This window comes from Lissotriton helveticus, chromosome 3_1, assembly GCF_964261635.1.
Source record: "Lissotriton helveticus chromosome 3_1, aLisHel1.1, whole genome shotgun sequence".
In the NCBI taxonomy this organism is placed as follows: Eukaryota; Metazoa; Chordata; class Amphibia; order Caudata; family Salamandridae; genus Lissotriton; species Lissotriton helveticus.
The window spans coordinates 671073675-671089099 of NC_136061.1; the positions used below are offsets into that span (position 1 = coordinate 671073675).

The window sequence follows — 15425 nt, forward strand, 5'->3', positions numbered from 1 at the left end:
AACCAATTAGAAATGGCTTGGGTGCTAAATTCTGGCCCCACGTGGTAGTGGAAACTTTTGCTGCTGCACAGTACGCCTTTTGCATCTGTGAATTAAACTAAAAACAGCACTTTGCAGATGGGGAACATTAATTCAAAGCAAAGACTCACAACTTTACCCAACTTTGTACTCCGCTACATATAAATATAATTTCCCATTTATTATCATGTATACATACAGACATGTAGATATTATAGCTGTGCCATTGTAGCTTAGAGTAAGTTACACTTTCCAAGAAGAATTACAAATCTATTTTTTGTCTAAACCATAGAAATCTTTGACAAATGCTCTCCAAATTTTTGATAGCTTCCCGGGTTGTACACGTGGCAACACCTACGAAGTTTGAACGTTGAGCTAGGATTTCATCATTTAAATGACTGTAAGCCATTCTGGAGTAGTTTTTTACATAAGTTTCTTTATTCTAATCGTAGCAGTCACATTTTCCCGAGAGTGCTGCAGGAATCTCATTGTGCCCTGTCTTTAATGCATATGTTACCCCACTGGCAATGCTGATCGCCTGATCTTTTAGGTCTTATGCCATTGGTGACCACATATGTAGCTTGTGTTCATAGAAACTAGTTACGTTTTCTAGCACTATACAAGCGCTCCTAAAAGTTGATCCTGTAATATCAATTTGACCAATATCAGAAGGATGAAATTCTGAAATACTCGTTCTGAGATTCAAATCAATATCCTGAAAGCCACATACACTGCTGATGGCACAGGACTGGCACACTTACCCATGAGCCTATAACTATCTACAGACGTGGAGATCATTCGAATCAAGTAGACTGGTTCACAGAATGTTCTTTCTTTCTGCAACATATCTTTTTTTCACTTTTGGTTTGGACAGACTTCACCTTCCATCCTTCCTAAGTGGATACACAGTGCCATAATTTTTAGTAACCACTGTAATTTTTACAGCCGTTTGAAATGACAGAAGTGTGATATTTAGGGCTATATACAAACAACTGTTACCTATTTTTCGTATTCCGCTGCTAGTTAGAAATGGCCCGACAGGAAAATAATAAAACAAATCATTAATAAAATATATGTTCTAATTAAATATACATTTTAATTTACTTTACTTGAGAAGGCAAAATATTTTTTCAGATTTTAGGTCGTGGCTGGTTTTGTGTATTGAGTATCTTGTGTGGGAGATGGCGGTCTCGCTTGTTGTGATGGGAGTGTTTCAGGAAGCTCTCTGTTCATTTGTACATGTCAGCAGCTGCCATCCCGCTGATTTCACATCATTCCCCAACCTCCTAAAGCAAAGGAATTGGGGAGAGGGAACACGCTGCAGTACTCCCCTGCCCCCTGGCTGTGCTTGCTCCCCTGCCCCCTGGCTGTGCTTGCTCCCCTGCCCCCCTGGCTGTGCTTGCTCCCCTGCCCCCCTGGCTGTGCTTGCTCCCCTGCCCCCCTGGCTGTGCTTGCTCCCCTGGCTGTGCTTGCTCCCCTGCCCCCCTGGCTGTGCTTGCTCCCCTGCCCCCCTGGCTGTGCTTGCTCCCCTGCCCCCCTGGCTGTGCTTGCTCCCCTGCCCCCCTGGCTGTGCTTGCTCCCCTGCCCCCCTGGCTGTGCTTGCTCCCCTGCCCCCCTGGCTGTGCTTGCTCCCCTGCCCCCCTGGCTGTGCTTGCTCCCCTGCCCCCCTGGCTGAGCTTGCTCCCCTGCCCCCCTGGCTGAGCTTGCTCCCCTGCCCCCCTGGCTGAGCTTGCTCCCCTGCCCCCCTGGCTGAGCTTGCTCCCCTGCCCCCCTGGCTGAGCTTGCTCCCCTGCCCCCCTGGCTGAGCTTGCTCCCCTGCCCCCCTGGCTGAGCTTGCTCCCCTGCCCCCCTGGCTGAGCTTGCTCGCCTGCCCCCCTGGCTGAGCTTGCTCGCCTGCCCCCCTGGCTGAGCTTGCTCGCCTGCCCCCCTGGCTGAGCTTGCTCGCCTGCCCCCTGGCTGTGCTTGCTCGCCTGTGTGTGTGTGTGTGTGTGGCTCTGGGTGTGTGGGTGGCTCTATGTAAATGACTGTGTAGGTGGCTCTGTGTGTATGGCTCTGTGGGGGTGTAAATGCAATAGGTCATGCATATGCAAGCGATTAAGCTATTGGCAATGTAAATGACAATGCTATTTATGATTTAAAAAAATAAAAAAATGTCATGAGCAATGCCAATAGCTCTACCTTTTAATAATGCCGAGACCATTGCATTGTAAATGCTTGTTTTTTATTTAAGCGACAATACCCTTGCAGTGCTGCTGACCAGCTGTGCGTTTGTGTAAGAAATCTGGCAACTCTTGTAACTCCCTTTCCCTGTCTCCCTCTTAGTGACAAGAAACATGTGGAATGGACCAAGGCCTATCTGAATATCTGGGCGGAACTGCAGGCATATATTAAGGAGTATCACACCACTGGGCTGGCTTGGAGCACAACGGTTAGTGCGGATTGCGTCAGTGGTTGTTGGTGATCGCTGCAACTGTTCCTTGGATGGTCAGAAGGGAGTGTTTTGTGTCCGCTTGTCTTGTTCATTGATCACCTGTATTCTACAATGTGTCAAACAAGAGTCGTAAATCATTTTTAATAATTGCTAACGAAAATGTATCTGCTTCTCATCTTTCAGGGACCCAAAGCTTCCGGAAGTGCTGTGTGCCCTGCTGCCCCACGAGCTGGGGCCCCTCCTCCTCCGCCTCCAGGACCACCACCACCTCCGCCACCACCAGCAGCTCCCAGCTCTCCAGACAGTGGGAGCTCCGTCACCCGGTCGGAACTCTTTGCACAGATCAACCAGGGAGAGGGGATCACACATGGTGAGCGGCATGATGAACGGGGCTCCTGAGATGGGCCTTGGGGAGAAAAGGGGAGTATTGGGAAATGGGGATGCAATTTTAGTGTGGCATGAGAGCTCACAGGGAGATGGTGTGCGTATTATACTATAACACTGCAGTGCATCCACTACAACGGGGTATCACCACAGCGAAGTAAGTTACAATGAGGTAAGTTAAACATACATTTACAGTGCGTTTAAGGGTAGGTGGTGGTGTTGAGCGGCAGTGAGGGGATTTCGGGTGGGTTTCGTTTTTTGGATAGTAAGGGCTTTTTAGGGTTCAGGGGTGGATAGCATATAGTGTTTTTTTGTGTGCAGGGATGGATGCTGGTAGTAAAGGAGTTTAGGGATTGGTATTACGGGGTTTTTAGGCTTCAGGAATGTGTGGTGTATAGGGGTAGTATGGGGATTTTGGGGTTTATGGATGGGTAGTGATGATGAATAGTAAAAATGTTTTATGTGTTTACGTATGTGAATTAACTGAAATGGGGTTACAACATGTGGTTTTATGTGTGGTAACAGTAAATGTCATTGAATGTATGTAAATGTGTTTTGAGTGTAATTGTTGTAACCACAAGGTGATGAATTGATCCCAGTTACTGGCAGTCACTTGAGACGCATGCCAATCCATTGTTTTTCGCCCACCATGCCACCTCATTTTCGACCCAGCTATATATAAATTAGCCTTAACTCTACTCCTCGTGGGAGCAGTCCAGCCCAAACTTTCAAGCCAGGTCATTGTTGAGCATACGTGCTAATGCCGTGTGTGGTGTTGGGTACGTTGTTATGGCCTATATTTGTGACTATTACAAGGTATGGTTTACAGGGAGATGTAAGGTGAGTATAGTGTAGATATGTATTGGGATTTGTATAGCACAAGCCTAGCTGTAAAGCGTCTGAGCACTGTTTATTGAGAGAAGCATAAAAGAGGCAGTTGTTCAGGGGGTGATAAAAGCCAAGGCAGATACACAATGAGTATTGTATGTGTTGGGGGACTGAGGAGATATCTGGCAAGTACTAATTGTGACTGTGCCTGGCAAAAGGGTGTCTGGATTGCTCACTATGAATCCAGAAGAGACAACATGAGTAAATGAGATGGCAGCTAAGGATGGACAGGGTGATTTACATGAGACCTGAGGCTAGGTGGAAGCAGTGTTAGATGTTTCTCAGGGAGGTCCAGTGCAGGGTAAATACTGTGTTCAATGGTGTCCAGGGAGGTTCATGGTGTTGGATGTCACCCAAAGATAAGGGAGAAAAAAAATGGGTAGGCCAAGCAGATTAGGTTTAGGAGTACCATGCAATGCCAAGATCGTCGCAGTGTGAGTAGGATATGACCTTGGGCCAGAGGGTCCGTACCCTGTGAGCTGGGGCTATGTGGAATAACTTTGGGGTGGAAGACCGCACTGTAAAGAGTGGCACTAGCCTTACTTGTTCATTTGCACCTACTCAGCCCCTCTTTCTAAATGTGGAACTGTATATTGTGTTCTGACAGGGTGTGTTAAGGGTAGAACATGAGCACAGGCTTCATTTTGAGATCCGACTGGGAGGGAAAGTTCAGAAACATTATTTTGTGTTCCTTGGATTGCAACAATATTTGCTTTTTGTGTGTTCAATAGGTGCTTATTTCATGAGCATCTGGTATTTTTTATCAAACTGCTGTTTCCTGTGTTTCTCTCCAGCATTGAAACACGTCCCTGACACTATGAAGACTCACAAGAACCCTGGGCTGAAGGCCCATGGAGGACCCGTCCGGAGTGGACCCAAGCCATTCATCACACCAAAGCCTACTGCTGCTGCTGCAAGCAGTGCACCCCCTAAAAGTGCGCCCAAGAAAGAGCCGGCTCTTCTGGAGTTGGATGGCAAGAAGTGGCGAGTGGTAGGTGCCTCGAGCCATTTTGACTTGCAATTAATATGCACCTGTTGGCAACATTGCATTAGTAGAATGTTCTTTGGGCAGCAATACCAGGGAAGTGTTGCATTTCATTGATAGTGGCAGATGGGTGGGGTTTGGATGTGGGGAGAGTGTTCAAAAAATTTCGGTTACATAGTATCAGCAGAGTAAGCTACAGAACCGACAAATAGACATAAGCATGAACCTTCGAGGGATACTATGGATTTGGGGTGAGGTGATGGTGGAGACCAGCGGCGGCTACCATAAACAAAGGATGTAGGGCCGTTAGGGTCGCACGGAAGACATTGGGGATACAATCAACTTTCTGTTTTTAAACTTACTGTTTGCCGTCTCCAGCATTGCGTCTATTCTCTCCGCCTCTTCCTGCCTGCTGTTCCCAGCAAGCCCTGGGACAGACTCCCATCCAATCCCTGTGCTGCAAAGCAGCATGTGGATCGGTCTGAGCAGGCAAAAAAGACAGCCTGCTCAGACCAGGGAGTCTGTGGGGTTTCTCCGGCCCGGATGCTCATTGTCGGCCGGCCAGCCAAAACACATATGCCCACTTAGGGAATGGAGTGCACATAGCACTCCTCCCCCTCCTATGCCTCAGCCCGCCCCTCCCAACACTGCTGGCTTAGAGCCAGCAAATGTAAAATAAAACGATGCATGAGCATTGTTTTATTTTACATTTGCTGACTCTGAGCCAGGCAGTGTGGCGACGCTCCTCTGCCATTGCAGAGGCACTGATGAGCTGGGTGGAGCTAATAGGACACTACTGTGCGAAGGGAGTGCTACTGCAGATGGAGATGGGTTGGATCTCCCTTGTAAATTCTTTGTTTTGTCTTGAGCCTCTCAGAATATCTCTGCTCTTAAATCAAGTTTATAAAATTTTTAAATCCTCATTAGCACTAGGTAGTTGAACAGCGTCAGGTGCCCACTGTTAATCAGTGGGAATCGGTCTGCACGAAAAGAGGCTGCAGGTTTAGACTGGGTGGCCAGTCAGGTTGAACCAACCAGGGGGTTCAAGCTTGACGATGCTAGGTGACGTGAGGAACACAGGCGGCCCTCTTCTCCTTGGGCCGGGTGCAAAGGATCTTGCAGCTTTTGGGTTTCTTTGTTCGGAAGCACTGGAGAAGTGTGGCTCACTGGTTAGAAGCGGCAGTCCCTGATGCAGAGGTATTGCCCAGGACCAAGTTTCAATTCCCGACGCGGCAGGGTATTGGGCTCAATGTCCGCGGACTCGATAATTCTCGCCTCTGTGCCTACTCTAATCATGGGTCCCACTCTGCAACTCTGGGCAATAGCTTGCTTAATCTCCACAACAGCCCCAATAGTGCTGGGATGCCTGGCTTCACATTGGGGGTGCCCAGTAGGGATCATCTCACAGGGCAAGCCAGGAAGGGTCCCACAGCGGTATACAGCGCCAGGATGCCCCGAGATGGGGCGGCAGTGCGCTTTACAAGTATACCTACACAAGCACTTGCAGTTGAGGGGGCCTACAAACAAAGGTTGTAGGCAACGTCCGAGTTCACGAGGGGTGAAACCAAAGTGGACTCTCTCTAGAGGACCACGCTGACACCATTGGCCCACTTCGACTCAGGCTGGGGGGCTCGGTGCAGTGATGCTTGGCGGCTTTGTGTTTTGGCAGTTCAGGAGTCCTCATGGCGGTTCTTTGTGAGCCTGCAGGAGAGCAGCTCTACTGCTCCATGGGATTCCCTGGGTCTTTGTTGAAGGCAGGCAGTCCTTCCAGTCTTTGGAGGCACCACAGCTTGCAGGATGAGATGACTTTTGTGCAATTCAATGGCGAACAGCAGACAGGCTGGAAGGGCTGGTGACAAGTCAGTTCTTCAGCCATTGCGTTCATGTCTCTTCAGTGTCCTCCTACGTAGGTCATCGGGATCTAATTTTCTGGTGCCAGGGACTCCCCTACATTTTTAATTGAGCGTAGAGTAGTACCTGTGGGCTACCTACCCCTGTGGTCACTATGCCCCCTATATGATCACTTCCTGTGGGAAATAGGCATAATCTGCCCCAGAGTTCCTAAGTTTGCCATCACCAAGATGGCTAACTTTAAAAAGTTGCCTCCAGTTCAGGTAGCCCACCTTAGGGGTGGTTACTAGCCTGAGGTGGACACGCCGATCTGACTAGCTAATTTTCCAGTGTGTCCAAGTATGAAAGGGCCCTGGACAAAGGGGTTCTGCTTCCTCTCCTGTGAGTAGCCAGATTCCCATACCAAAGGTGATTGGCTCTTTGAAGCTGTCCTTCCTTGAAATGCTAATCTGCAGGTCATCCTATTGGGGCGAGGGAGAGGTTTTAAACACCCTCTGCCCGATCAGGCTTTGTTTCTGAACTTCTCAGAGCAAAGGCTCTCACCCTTGGGGGTCAGCAACCTGTCTCTGGTGACTGACTGGTGAAAAACAGTCAGGCATCAGACCAGTAGCTGGTAGGTTTTCAGAGAGCACCTCTAAGGTGCCCTCTGTGTGCTTGTATTAATACATCTGACACTGGTATCAGTGTGGGTTTATTAATATTTTCAGCGCAGCCATCATGTAGCTGGTTAACTCATTTTCACTGGTGTCTAACACTGTACTCGGGATGGCTTCCCTGTTCACTTGTACTGGCAGCATTAGAGCTGACCAGCACAGGGGCATATCTGCTCATTCAGGTATGTCCTCACATGCAGTATAGTGTACCTTCACTTAGGACTGTACTGCCTGCTGTAGGGGTGACTTTCTAATACTGCATGCAGAGGCAATCTGTATGTGTTTGGTGAGGGTTCATTTAGGGTGATACAATTCGTGCTGCAGCCCTTTTGAACCCTCTTTAACCTCCTTGTCCTACGTACCAGAAGTATCACTTACTAGGGACTTCAGGTTGTGTTAAAGATTTTGCCAGTTGGGGTACAAATGCACAGTTTTGAGAGTACTGGCACTGGGAACCTTGTTAGCAGGAACCCAGCAGGATTCCGGTCAAAATCACATCAAATACCAGGCAAAAAGTGGGGATGACCATATAAAAAAGGTGCTCTTTCCTACATTAGTTTGACATGTAGGCAATAAATTAATGGCATTTCTAAGGACTTGCAATGCACACCTTAAAAGTTGGAGCAAAAGGCTTAGATTAGTAAGTTCATGGGTTGCTTTCATAACTGACGAGCGGAGTGGCTCTGTGTGCCATAAAAGTGTGTTGATGAGTGACTGGCAAATCGCATGCTTGGATGTTCACCACCTTTCCCTGTCACTTCATTATCAGGGTACTCTCCTGCCTGACTTTATTTCATTAGGATACTGCAGTGGCAGGTACGTGATTCCTTTCTCTCTATTTGAAATTCTAGAGTAAAGCCAGTGGGCCTGCACAGGGACATTAGCTGAACTAGAAAATGTTGCACATACGGTGTAGTTCATCATAAACTTGATACAGTTGTGCCTTCTCCAAGTACGTTTACAGCATCTTTCACTTTGAAAAGGCATACTAACGGTTAAGAGCTAAAGCCTCAACCATTGCTGTTTCGACCTAGGAATGAGCCATGATATGGGAGCTAAACAAACTCTCCAACCTGTCCCAACCTAGCTCCCTCTTTACACTTGAATGTTTTCAGTGTCTATTCCAGGATGCTACATACATTAGGATCTTGGATTATAATGTACGTAGCATCCAGGAAGAGACATTTAGATTAGCACTGGTTTTAGTTTTTCATTTGCACAAAATATGTGGAGAGATTTTTGCCCTAAAAGTTGGTTTTACATTTTCATTCCATTTTTGATGAATTGCAAAGGAATGAAGATAAGAGTACCTGTCTGCTACTGCAGCCCTCTAGGTTGATATCCCCATAGTTCAGATATTCAGATACATCCATCAGCTGTATTCTGACCCCAAGGTCTTCGGCCCTGTTGTCCATGTCCAAACTGGCATCACTATTTAGTCTAGGGTCACTCCGTGAGAACCTTGCTGAGTGCTTGTTTTTAACGGATTTGTGCCCCGAAAGAGAGATCATTCAGGATTAGTTAAATTTTAACAGATAAAGAAGGTTGAACTCCATGGCTCACAGGCAACCTTCACAACACTCCCTTCTTTTGGAGTATTGTTGATCATATCATTCTGTTTCTGAATCATACTGTGCAACTTAGGGGTGTTCAATTTGGTATCTATTTAGTGTTATCTGGTGTCTGCAATTCAAGAGACTGTGTAGTTAATGGCACATCGATTGGCTCTACCTGAGCATGCCAAAATGTTCTGCGATTCTTCTCCCATCACTTGTTCATTTCCAAAGACAATATACATTCCACAGAGATGGTGGTACACTTTTTTTTCAGTCCGCTTTTGTAGACGCAGAAATAACTCGTATCATTGCTAATCCAACCGACTGGTGGTGTGACAATGGACAGGTGGTGGTGTGACGGAGCAAGACTCGCAGTGTGGCAATAGAGTATACGGATGGGAATGGGTAATACTATGTGGAATAACCGGTGCAACAGGTATTCTTTCTGTAAATGCTAGTGGTGTAGCAGGTGGTATACGCATCCATTCTTGCACTGGTATGAGTTGTAACTGGATATTTCTCTTGACAGGAGAACTACGAGAATGCCTCTAAGCTGTTGATCAACGATACTGAGCTCAAGCAAGTGGCGTATGTCTACAAGTGTGTGAACAGCACTCTGCAGATAAAGGGAAAGATCAACTCCATCACTGTGGGTGAGAGCTGACACCGTAGCAGATCAAAAGGGAGGGGATCGAAAGCGAGGTGCAATCCTAAAGCAACATTGTGGGATGGAGCGGATTTGGGAATGCAAATCCGAGATACTTTCACACAGCATTGTGCAATAGCTATGACAGTCTCTGTACTCTTGTACAATATATGGTCTTGCAATTTCATCTCCAACTCTGTTCCAAACAGGTTTTAATTAATTCACGGTTATTCTATCCACTGATTCTACAGGGATGTAATTCTATGGGTTTTATCTTGGAATCCGCCTTTTGCAATGGAGGGTGAGGAGGGGGATATACTAACAAGTGTCACAGTAACATTTAGGAAGTGTGAATTTTTTTGGCTTAAGAATTCATCTTAGGCTGAAATGGTAATGCAAATCGGTTGGAGTCACTTTTGGGGAGGGGTGATGTGGGTGGATTTTACTTCAATCCATAGGTCATTTTACACCCACCATCAAAGTTAGGTGAGAGGAAAGGAGCAGCGATAGTGAGCCTACTGGGTTGACCACCATCTACTTCGCCCCTTTCTGAACTGGATCGGGCTTTGATATTAAGAGGGTGTATAGTATCTGTTACAGTCTGAATTTTGGAGCACTTGTTTACTGTGTGACATTAACTTCCAATGGAAATTCTCTTTGCACGTTCTCAGATAACTGTAAAAAGCTTGGCTTGGTCTTTGACGATGCAGTGGGCATTGTGGAAATCATTAACAGCCGAGATGTGAAAGTGCAGGTAAGGGTGCTCCAACAATTGTAGTTCCACTGTGAGAAATCGGTTGCTGGCATGTGCACTGAAATGGGAATAATGTACTTAATAGTCGCACCATGCAACAGTCTTCTGTGATCTTCCTTTTACAAGAAACTGTCTTGGTGTAGTAGTCCACCTCAGTGGAGTCATGGTAGTTCCAGGTTGTCCTTCATTTGCAAAATTAGACATGTATGCCTCTTTTGGTTGCTGAAGACATTTTGGGGACATTAGAAAGCTTCCCTAAGAATGCATTCCGCCAGTTGCTTAGCATTGGCTCTGTGGTTTGTAACTCACATTTTCTAGCTTTCTATTTGCTGGCTTCATTTGATTTAGGCTGTTGGGAGTGAGTTTGTCCCTCCCAAGGAGCAAATCCCTTTCACACGATCTCTTTGTATTCTTGCATGAATGCTCCTGTCTGTAAACAGGCCTGTAAATCTTGTTCTGATCTTGTCACATTTGCTGTGCACTTAATGACCGAGGTCAAATTTCGGCTCTGTCTTCCAAGGGAGCTTGGTGTTTACTTTCCTTTTTTGACTTCAAAGTTAGAAGATTTAGGCTCAATCTCGCAGGATACTGAAGGTAGCAAAGGTTTTTTTTCCCCAGCAAACCACATTTAAATGAAAAGTGCAAGTATTGGAAAACGGTATAGTTTTAGTAGTAAAACTGAATGTCTGTGATAATGTAATGGTCATTTCAATTAAAAATGTCTTGTCTGTAATGGCAGTGTGCTACCGCACCATGCATATTCCACTTAACACTTTGCTCTGCGCCCCCGGCACACTGCTCTAATCAATGCACAGCATTGTACGCTGCTGAATTCTATGCCGCTGCATTCTGCGACACTATAGACTGCAACACTTTACGCTAATGCACGCCACGCTGCGCCACTCTACACCATTCTAATCCACGCCACTCTGCAACATTCTAATCTACGCCGCTGCACCTAATACCACTCTACTCCGTTCCACTCTGCCCTTCAGTACACAACACTCTATGCCACTCTACTTCACTCTTTGCTATTCCACTCTACAACACTCCTTTATGCCACCAACTTTTAGCCATGCTGAACAGCAGTCACGTCGATGTACAACATGGCTAAAACACATTGTCCAATTCAATAACTCTTGTATAGGTGAGACCTATTGGTTTTGCCAATTCGTTGAGGGATTGAAGTACTCACTACCTGCTTCGTGTCTACTGGTTTTACACACCCTCTCATTCTGCCTGATTCATTGTTGCAACACTGTTTGAAACTCTGTACTCCATGTTATTGTTGTGCTGTCAGTGTTCCTTTCCATGTGCCAGCATTATTGCGGTCTGCATTCCTCGAATCTGCTGATCTTCCATCACGTTCTTTCCTTGCAGGTTTTGGGTAAAGTGCCAACAGTGTCGATTAACAAAACTGATGGCTGCCACGTGTACCTGAGTAAAGATTGCTTGGACTGTGAGATAGTCAGTGCCAAATCCTCTGAAATGAACATCCTAGTTCCGACCAGCAGTGGCGACGACTTTGTAAGTGATTAACTTTTCTCTCTTTGTGACATCTGCACAGAGGCATGGCAGACTTTGGCTGTGGTGCTATAGTGGGCTGATGGGTGGTTACCCAGGAGTGAAGAGAGGATGTGTGTTCCTAGATTAGGCCTTGGTTTAGATTAGGGCAAATGAGCGGTGTTTTGGGGATGGGCTTTGTAACACCGGAGGCGGGGTAAATCTGTTTCTAGAGTGCTGTCGGCATCTTAAATAAGTAAGAGGGACAAATTGTTCCTCGACTATGCTGAGACTGTTTTCAGACGACGGACCCACCATTGTGCAAGGTATGAAAAATCTACCCAAGCAAAACATCTGCTTTTTACAAATTGTAGCACATAGTAAGGAACATTTCCCAGATTGCACTCCTTGTATGCATGACAAATGTGATCTTATTTGCATCGAAGCAGAGAGGAAATTGGAAGAAAACTCTGGCTTCTCAAAATAGTTTCCACGGATACTTTGTAGCTGGAATGAGCATGGGCAGTTATGGAAGAGGATGTGAGCTCAGGTCCCTGGGTGCATTCGAAGGGTGGTTTTTGACAGGATTTTGTTTTGCAGCATTGTTTAGTGGCAGATTTAGATGTTTGAACACTTATGCACGTTAGGAGCAGTTTCCAGGACAGGTTTAAAGTTTGAAAAACAGTGGGTGTCTCAACAAGCACATCTTTTATAATCACTAGTCGAATTGAATGTTGTTTCCTAGTCCAATCAAGTTTCTTACACAAAGTTTTATTATGTGATGTCTTGATTTTGGTGCGCTAGATAGAGATACTAGGTAGCCTCTTGTGAGGACTGCTTGTGGCATAGAAGTTTGTGCTGAACTCTTCTAATGTATGCTGTTCCCCTTCTGTGACTACATGAAAAAGCTACACAATGGTATGGGATATACCTGGAAAAAGTGCAGATTAATATGAGAATCAACATTCATTAAGGTTTTGCACTTTAGGCCGGGGGTACCTGTCGTCTGCTGTGCTGTCCTGTGTACATTGTTGACTTAGTGATGTTTTATTAACTAGTTCCTTCTCTTCATAGAACGAGTTCCCAGTACCCGAGCAGTTTAAGACTGTTTGGAACGGACAAAAGCTTGTCACCACCATGACGGAGATTGCTGGCTGAGATGTCCCGAAGGCCCCTGGAGTGAAGAATCCTTCTCTGCTTGCCTTACTGCATCTTACTGCTCTCACTGATTCCCTACCCAACCACCCACCCACCCACCCACCCACCCTCCCTCCCTCCCTCCCTCCCTCACGGGCATGGAACCTGGCTGCTTGCCTTCTTTGTATACCTCAGCACTGGGATTGGGGGTAAGATGGTGTTCCCCTTGCACACATTCCTGCTCCATGAAAGCCTCCCTCTTCCCACCCGCAAGCTTTATTTCCCGGCTGCTGCTTTTGTTACGCCATTGGATCTCTGCCCATGGGTTAAATGTTCCCAGGTGCCGTGCGCTTGGTTAGCCTAGAAAGGAGAGGAATCTTCTGGTCCGCCACTAGGCTGTCGTCTTAGAAGAATTCTTCATCCAGGAACACTCCAGTGCCAAGCCTTGCGCATAATTCAGGTGTTACAGATCGCTTCCACAACTTAATAAAACATAACAGGGTCTGTGCAAAGGGGGTGGAGTCCCCAGCACAAAGTGTTTCAGCAAAATGATAATCTGATTTTAGGTTCTTAGTGACCTCAAGAACTCCTCAAAGGGACAGAAAGGGGATGTGCGAGCATCTTCCCGGCCATTGGACCAAAAGTGGAGGGCGTGTGTATAAAGCCCTCCTCCTTCCTGCTTCATTCCATCACATCCAATTACGAGGAGCCCGTTTAACGACTTAAAGAAATGCATTGGTTTTGGGCTCACCAACCCTTGGGCTCTGCTGTTGTCCCACCTAGTCTCTGCTCTGGTTGTGAAGGCTGTGGGGAATTAATTGAGAGGTAGGGTTAGTGACTCCTATCGCCACAGAGCCCAGTGATACAGGGGGCTCCATCTTTTGTTCACACCTCTCCTTTATCTCCGCTTCTTTGGCACTTACTTTCCTCCGCATCTGGATTTTTCTCCTTTGACCGTGCTTGCCGTCTCTGTCCCAGGGATGTCCGACAGAACGGTCTTGTTTTGATGCACATGAAGGGACCACCTCTCGCCAGTGCCATCCACGTCTGAATAAATCTGTCGCTACAGTGTTTCCTTTGTAAATTTTGCGAGACTTTTTTCATGAGTATAATTAACAAATATATGCAATTTTTTTTATCCTCCATTGACTATAAATTCTTTCTTGAGATTTGTGGGAATTAGCCTTTCCAATGTACGTACAGTGAATGAAATAGAATAAAGTCAATGCCAATTGTTAAGTATTACTTTCTTTTTTTAAATACCAAACCGAAGAAAGTGAGCAGGTATTTACGCATGCTGGCACAAAAGGGGGTGGGAGGAGGGCAGTGGGTGTATTGGTGTTGTGATCAGTAGTAAAGTTTGTGTTCGTATTGAACAGTCACTGGGAGCTGTGCTTACGTGCGCAATGGTGCGGTAATCAGAAACTGGCATTAGGGTATGTCAATGGAGGCCGACTCCAGTGGGTTGGGAGAGTGATGCATGTACAATGGAAGCAGGCAGTCCATACTTGAAAATCTGTACCAATGTAAAGGTTATTGCATACGGTTACCAATGAAAAGTATTCCCCCCTGCCCCCCTCCCCAACCCCCCCCCTTATATGTTTACAAAAGCAAAGAGTAAATATGCATTGCCAGAGATACCAAAGTATGTTCCTCCCTTCCATTATTGTGATACTCCTCTGGGTCTTGTTCGAGCTATACAAAACTTTTTCGATAAATGAGAAAAAAAACATCAAAGGCAACACTGCATATTCTAGTGCAACCACCACAGGACGAGGATTGATTGTGATCAGGAAGATGCCCTTGCAAGGGGAATTTTATGTTCGAGGCATATGAGCTGAAGATCATATGCTTTAGCATAGATCACGATCTAGTGTTGGGTCCAGATGTTTGCACTTTGTTTTTGTTTGAAGAAGTCTCTGCAGTCACGAGGTAGGTGGCTCCTCCTTTTGGTGATAGTGCGCATGGGCATCAACTCCATCCCCAGAATGTGTTTTTTCCGCCATCTGTTTCGGATGTGTATTGCTGCGGTTCGGTATCATTCTCGAACCCCGTTCGTGCAATCCTCAACCCTCAATGGTATTGTCTTTCGATCGCGATTTCCCATTCAAGGCATGTCGTTTAAACTGAGGAAACCTTCGATCGGGAATTTCGAGACTCCATTTAAGCTATGTCCCAGATGTCGTGCTAAATTTCCAAGCACCGATTTGCACGAGGTCTGCAACTTCTTCTGCTTATCCCTGGAACACGACGAACAGGACTGTGAAGCGTGCCGATCGTTCTGATCGAAGAAGACCATTCGTGATCGTCTGGCTCGACACCACGGGATGCAACGCAGTAGTGGCTCCATACCAGACATCTTCGGCGAAGTTTCAGATTTCCACCGTTCAGCTGCAGAAGCCGGGGATGAAGTACTGGTCTCTGTGTCCGAGGCTGACTCCGACATGGAAGAAGAACTGAACATCTCTCCGGGTTAACGTACCGTGAGTACAGATCCCATGTGCCCACTGAACCAAAATCTAAGGCTCCAGTGTCCCCTTCGCCCTGCGGCTCAGCTCGGCACCGAGAACAACTTTCAAATGGCCCGCCCTCCAGGTATGAAACAAAAAGACAAGCCTT

The 15425-nt window shown here is 46.5% G+C and overlaps 1 protein-coding gene across 4 annotated transcripts in view; it reads left to right on the plus strand.

Moving 5' to 3' along the window:
* CAP1 (cyclase associated actin cytoskeleton regulatory protein 1) overlaps window positions 1-14045 on the plus strand; it is a 50568-nt gene extending 36523 nt beyond the window's left edge. For all 4 annotated transcript variants that reach the window (XM_078680796.1, XM_078680797.1, XM_078680798.1 and 1 more), the window contains exons 7-13: window positions 2341-2446; window positions 2633-2819; window positions 4516-4712; window positions 9296-9419; window positions 10084-10166; window positions 11547-11693; window positions 12744-14045. In XM_078680796.1, coding sequence (XP_078536922.1) covers window positions 2341-2446; window positions 2633-2819; window positions 4516-4712; window positions 9296-9419; window positions 10084-10166; window positions 11547-11693; window positions 12744-12827 — 928 coding nt within the window. In that variant the 3' untranslated portion in view covers window positions 12828-14045. The remainder of the gene's footprint in view (window positions 1-2340; window positions 2447-2632; window positions 2820-4515; window positions 4713-9295; window positions 9420-10083; window positions 10167-11546; window positions 11694-12743) is intronic.
* Window positions 14046-15425: the final 1380 nt, after the last annotated feature.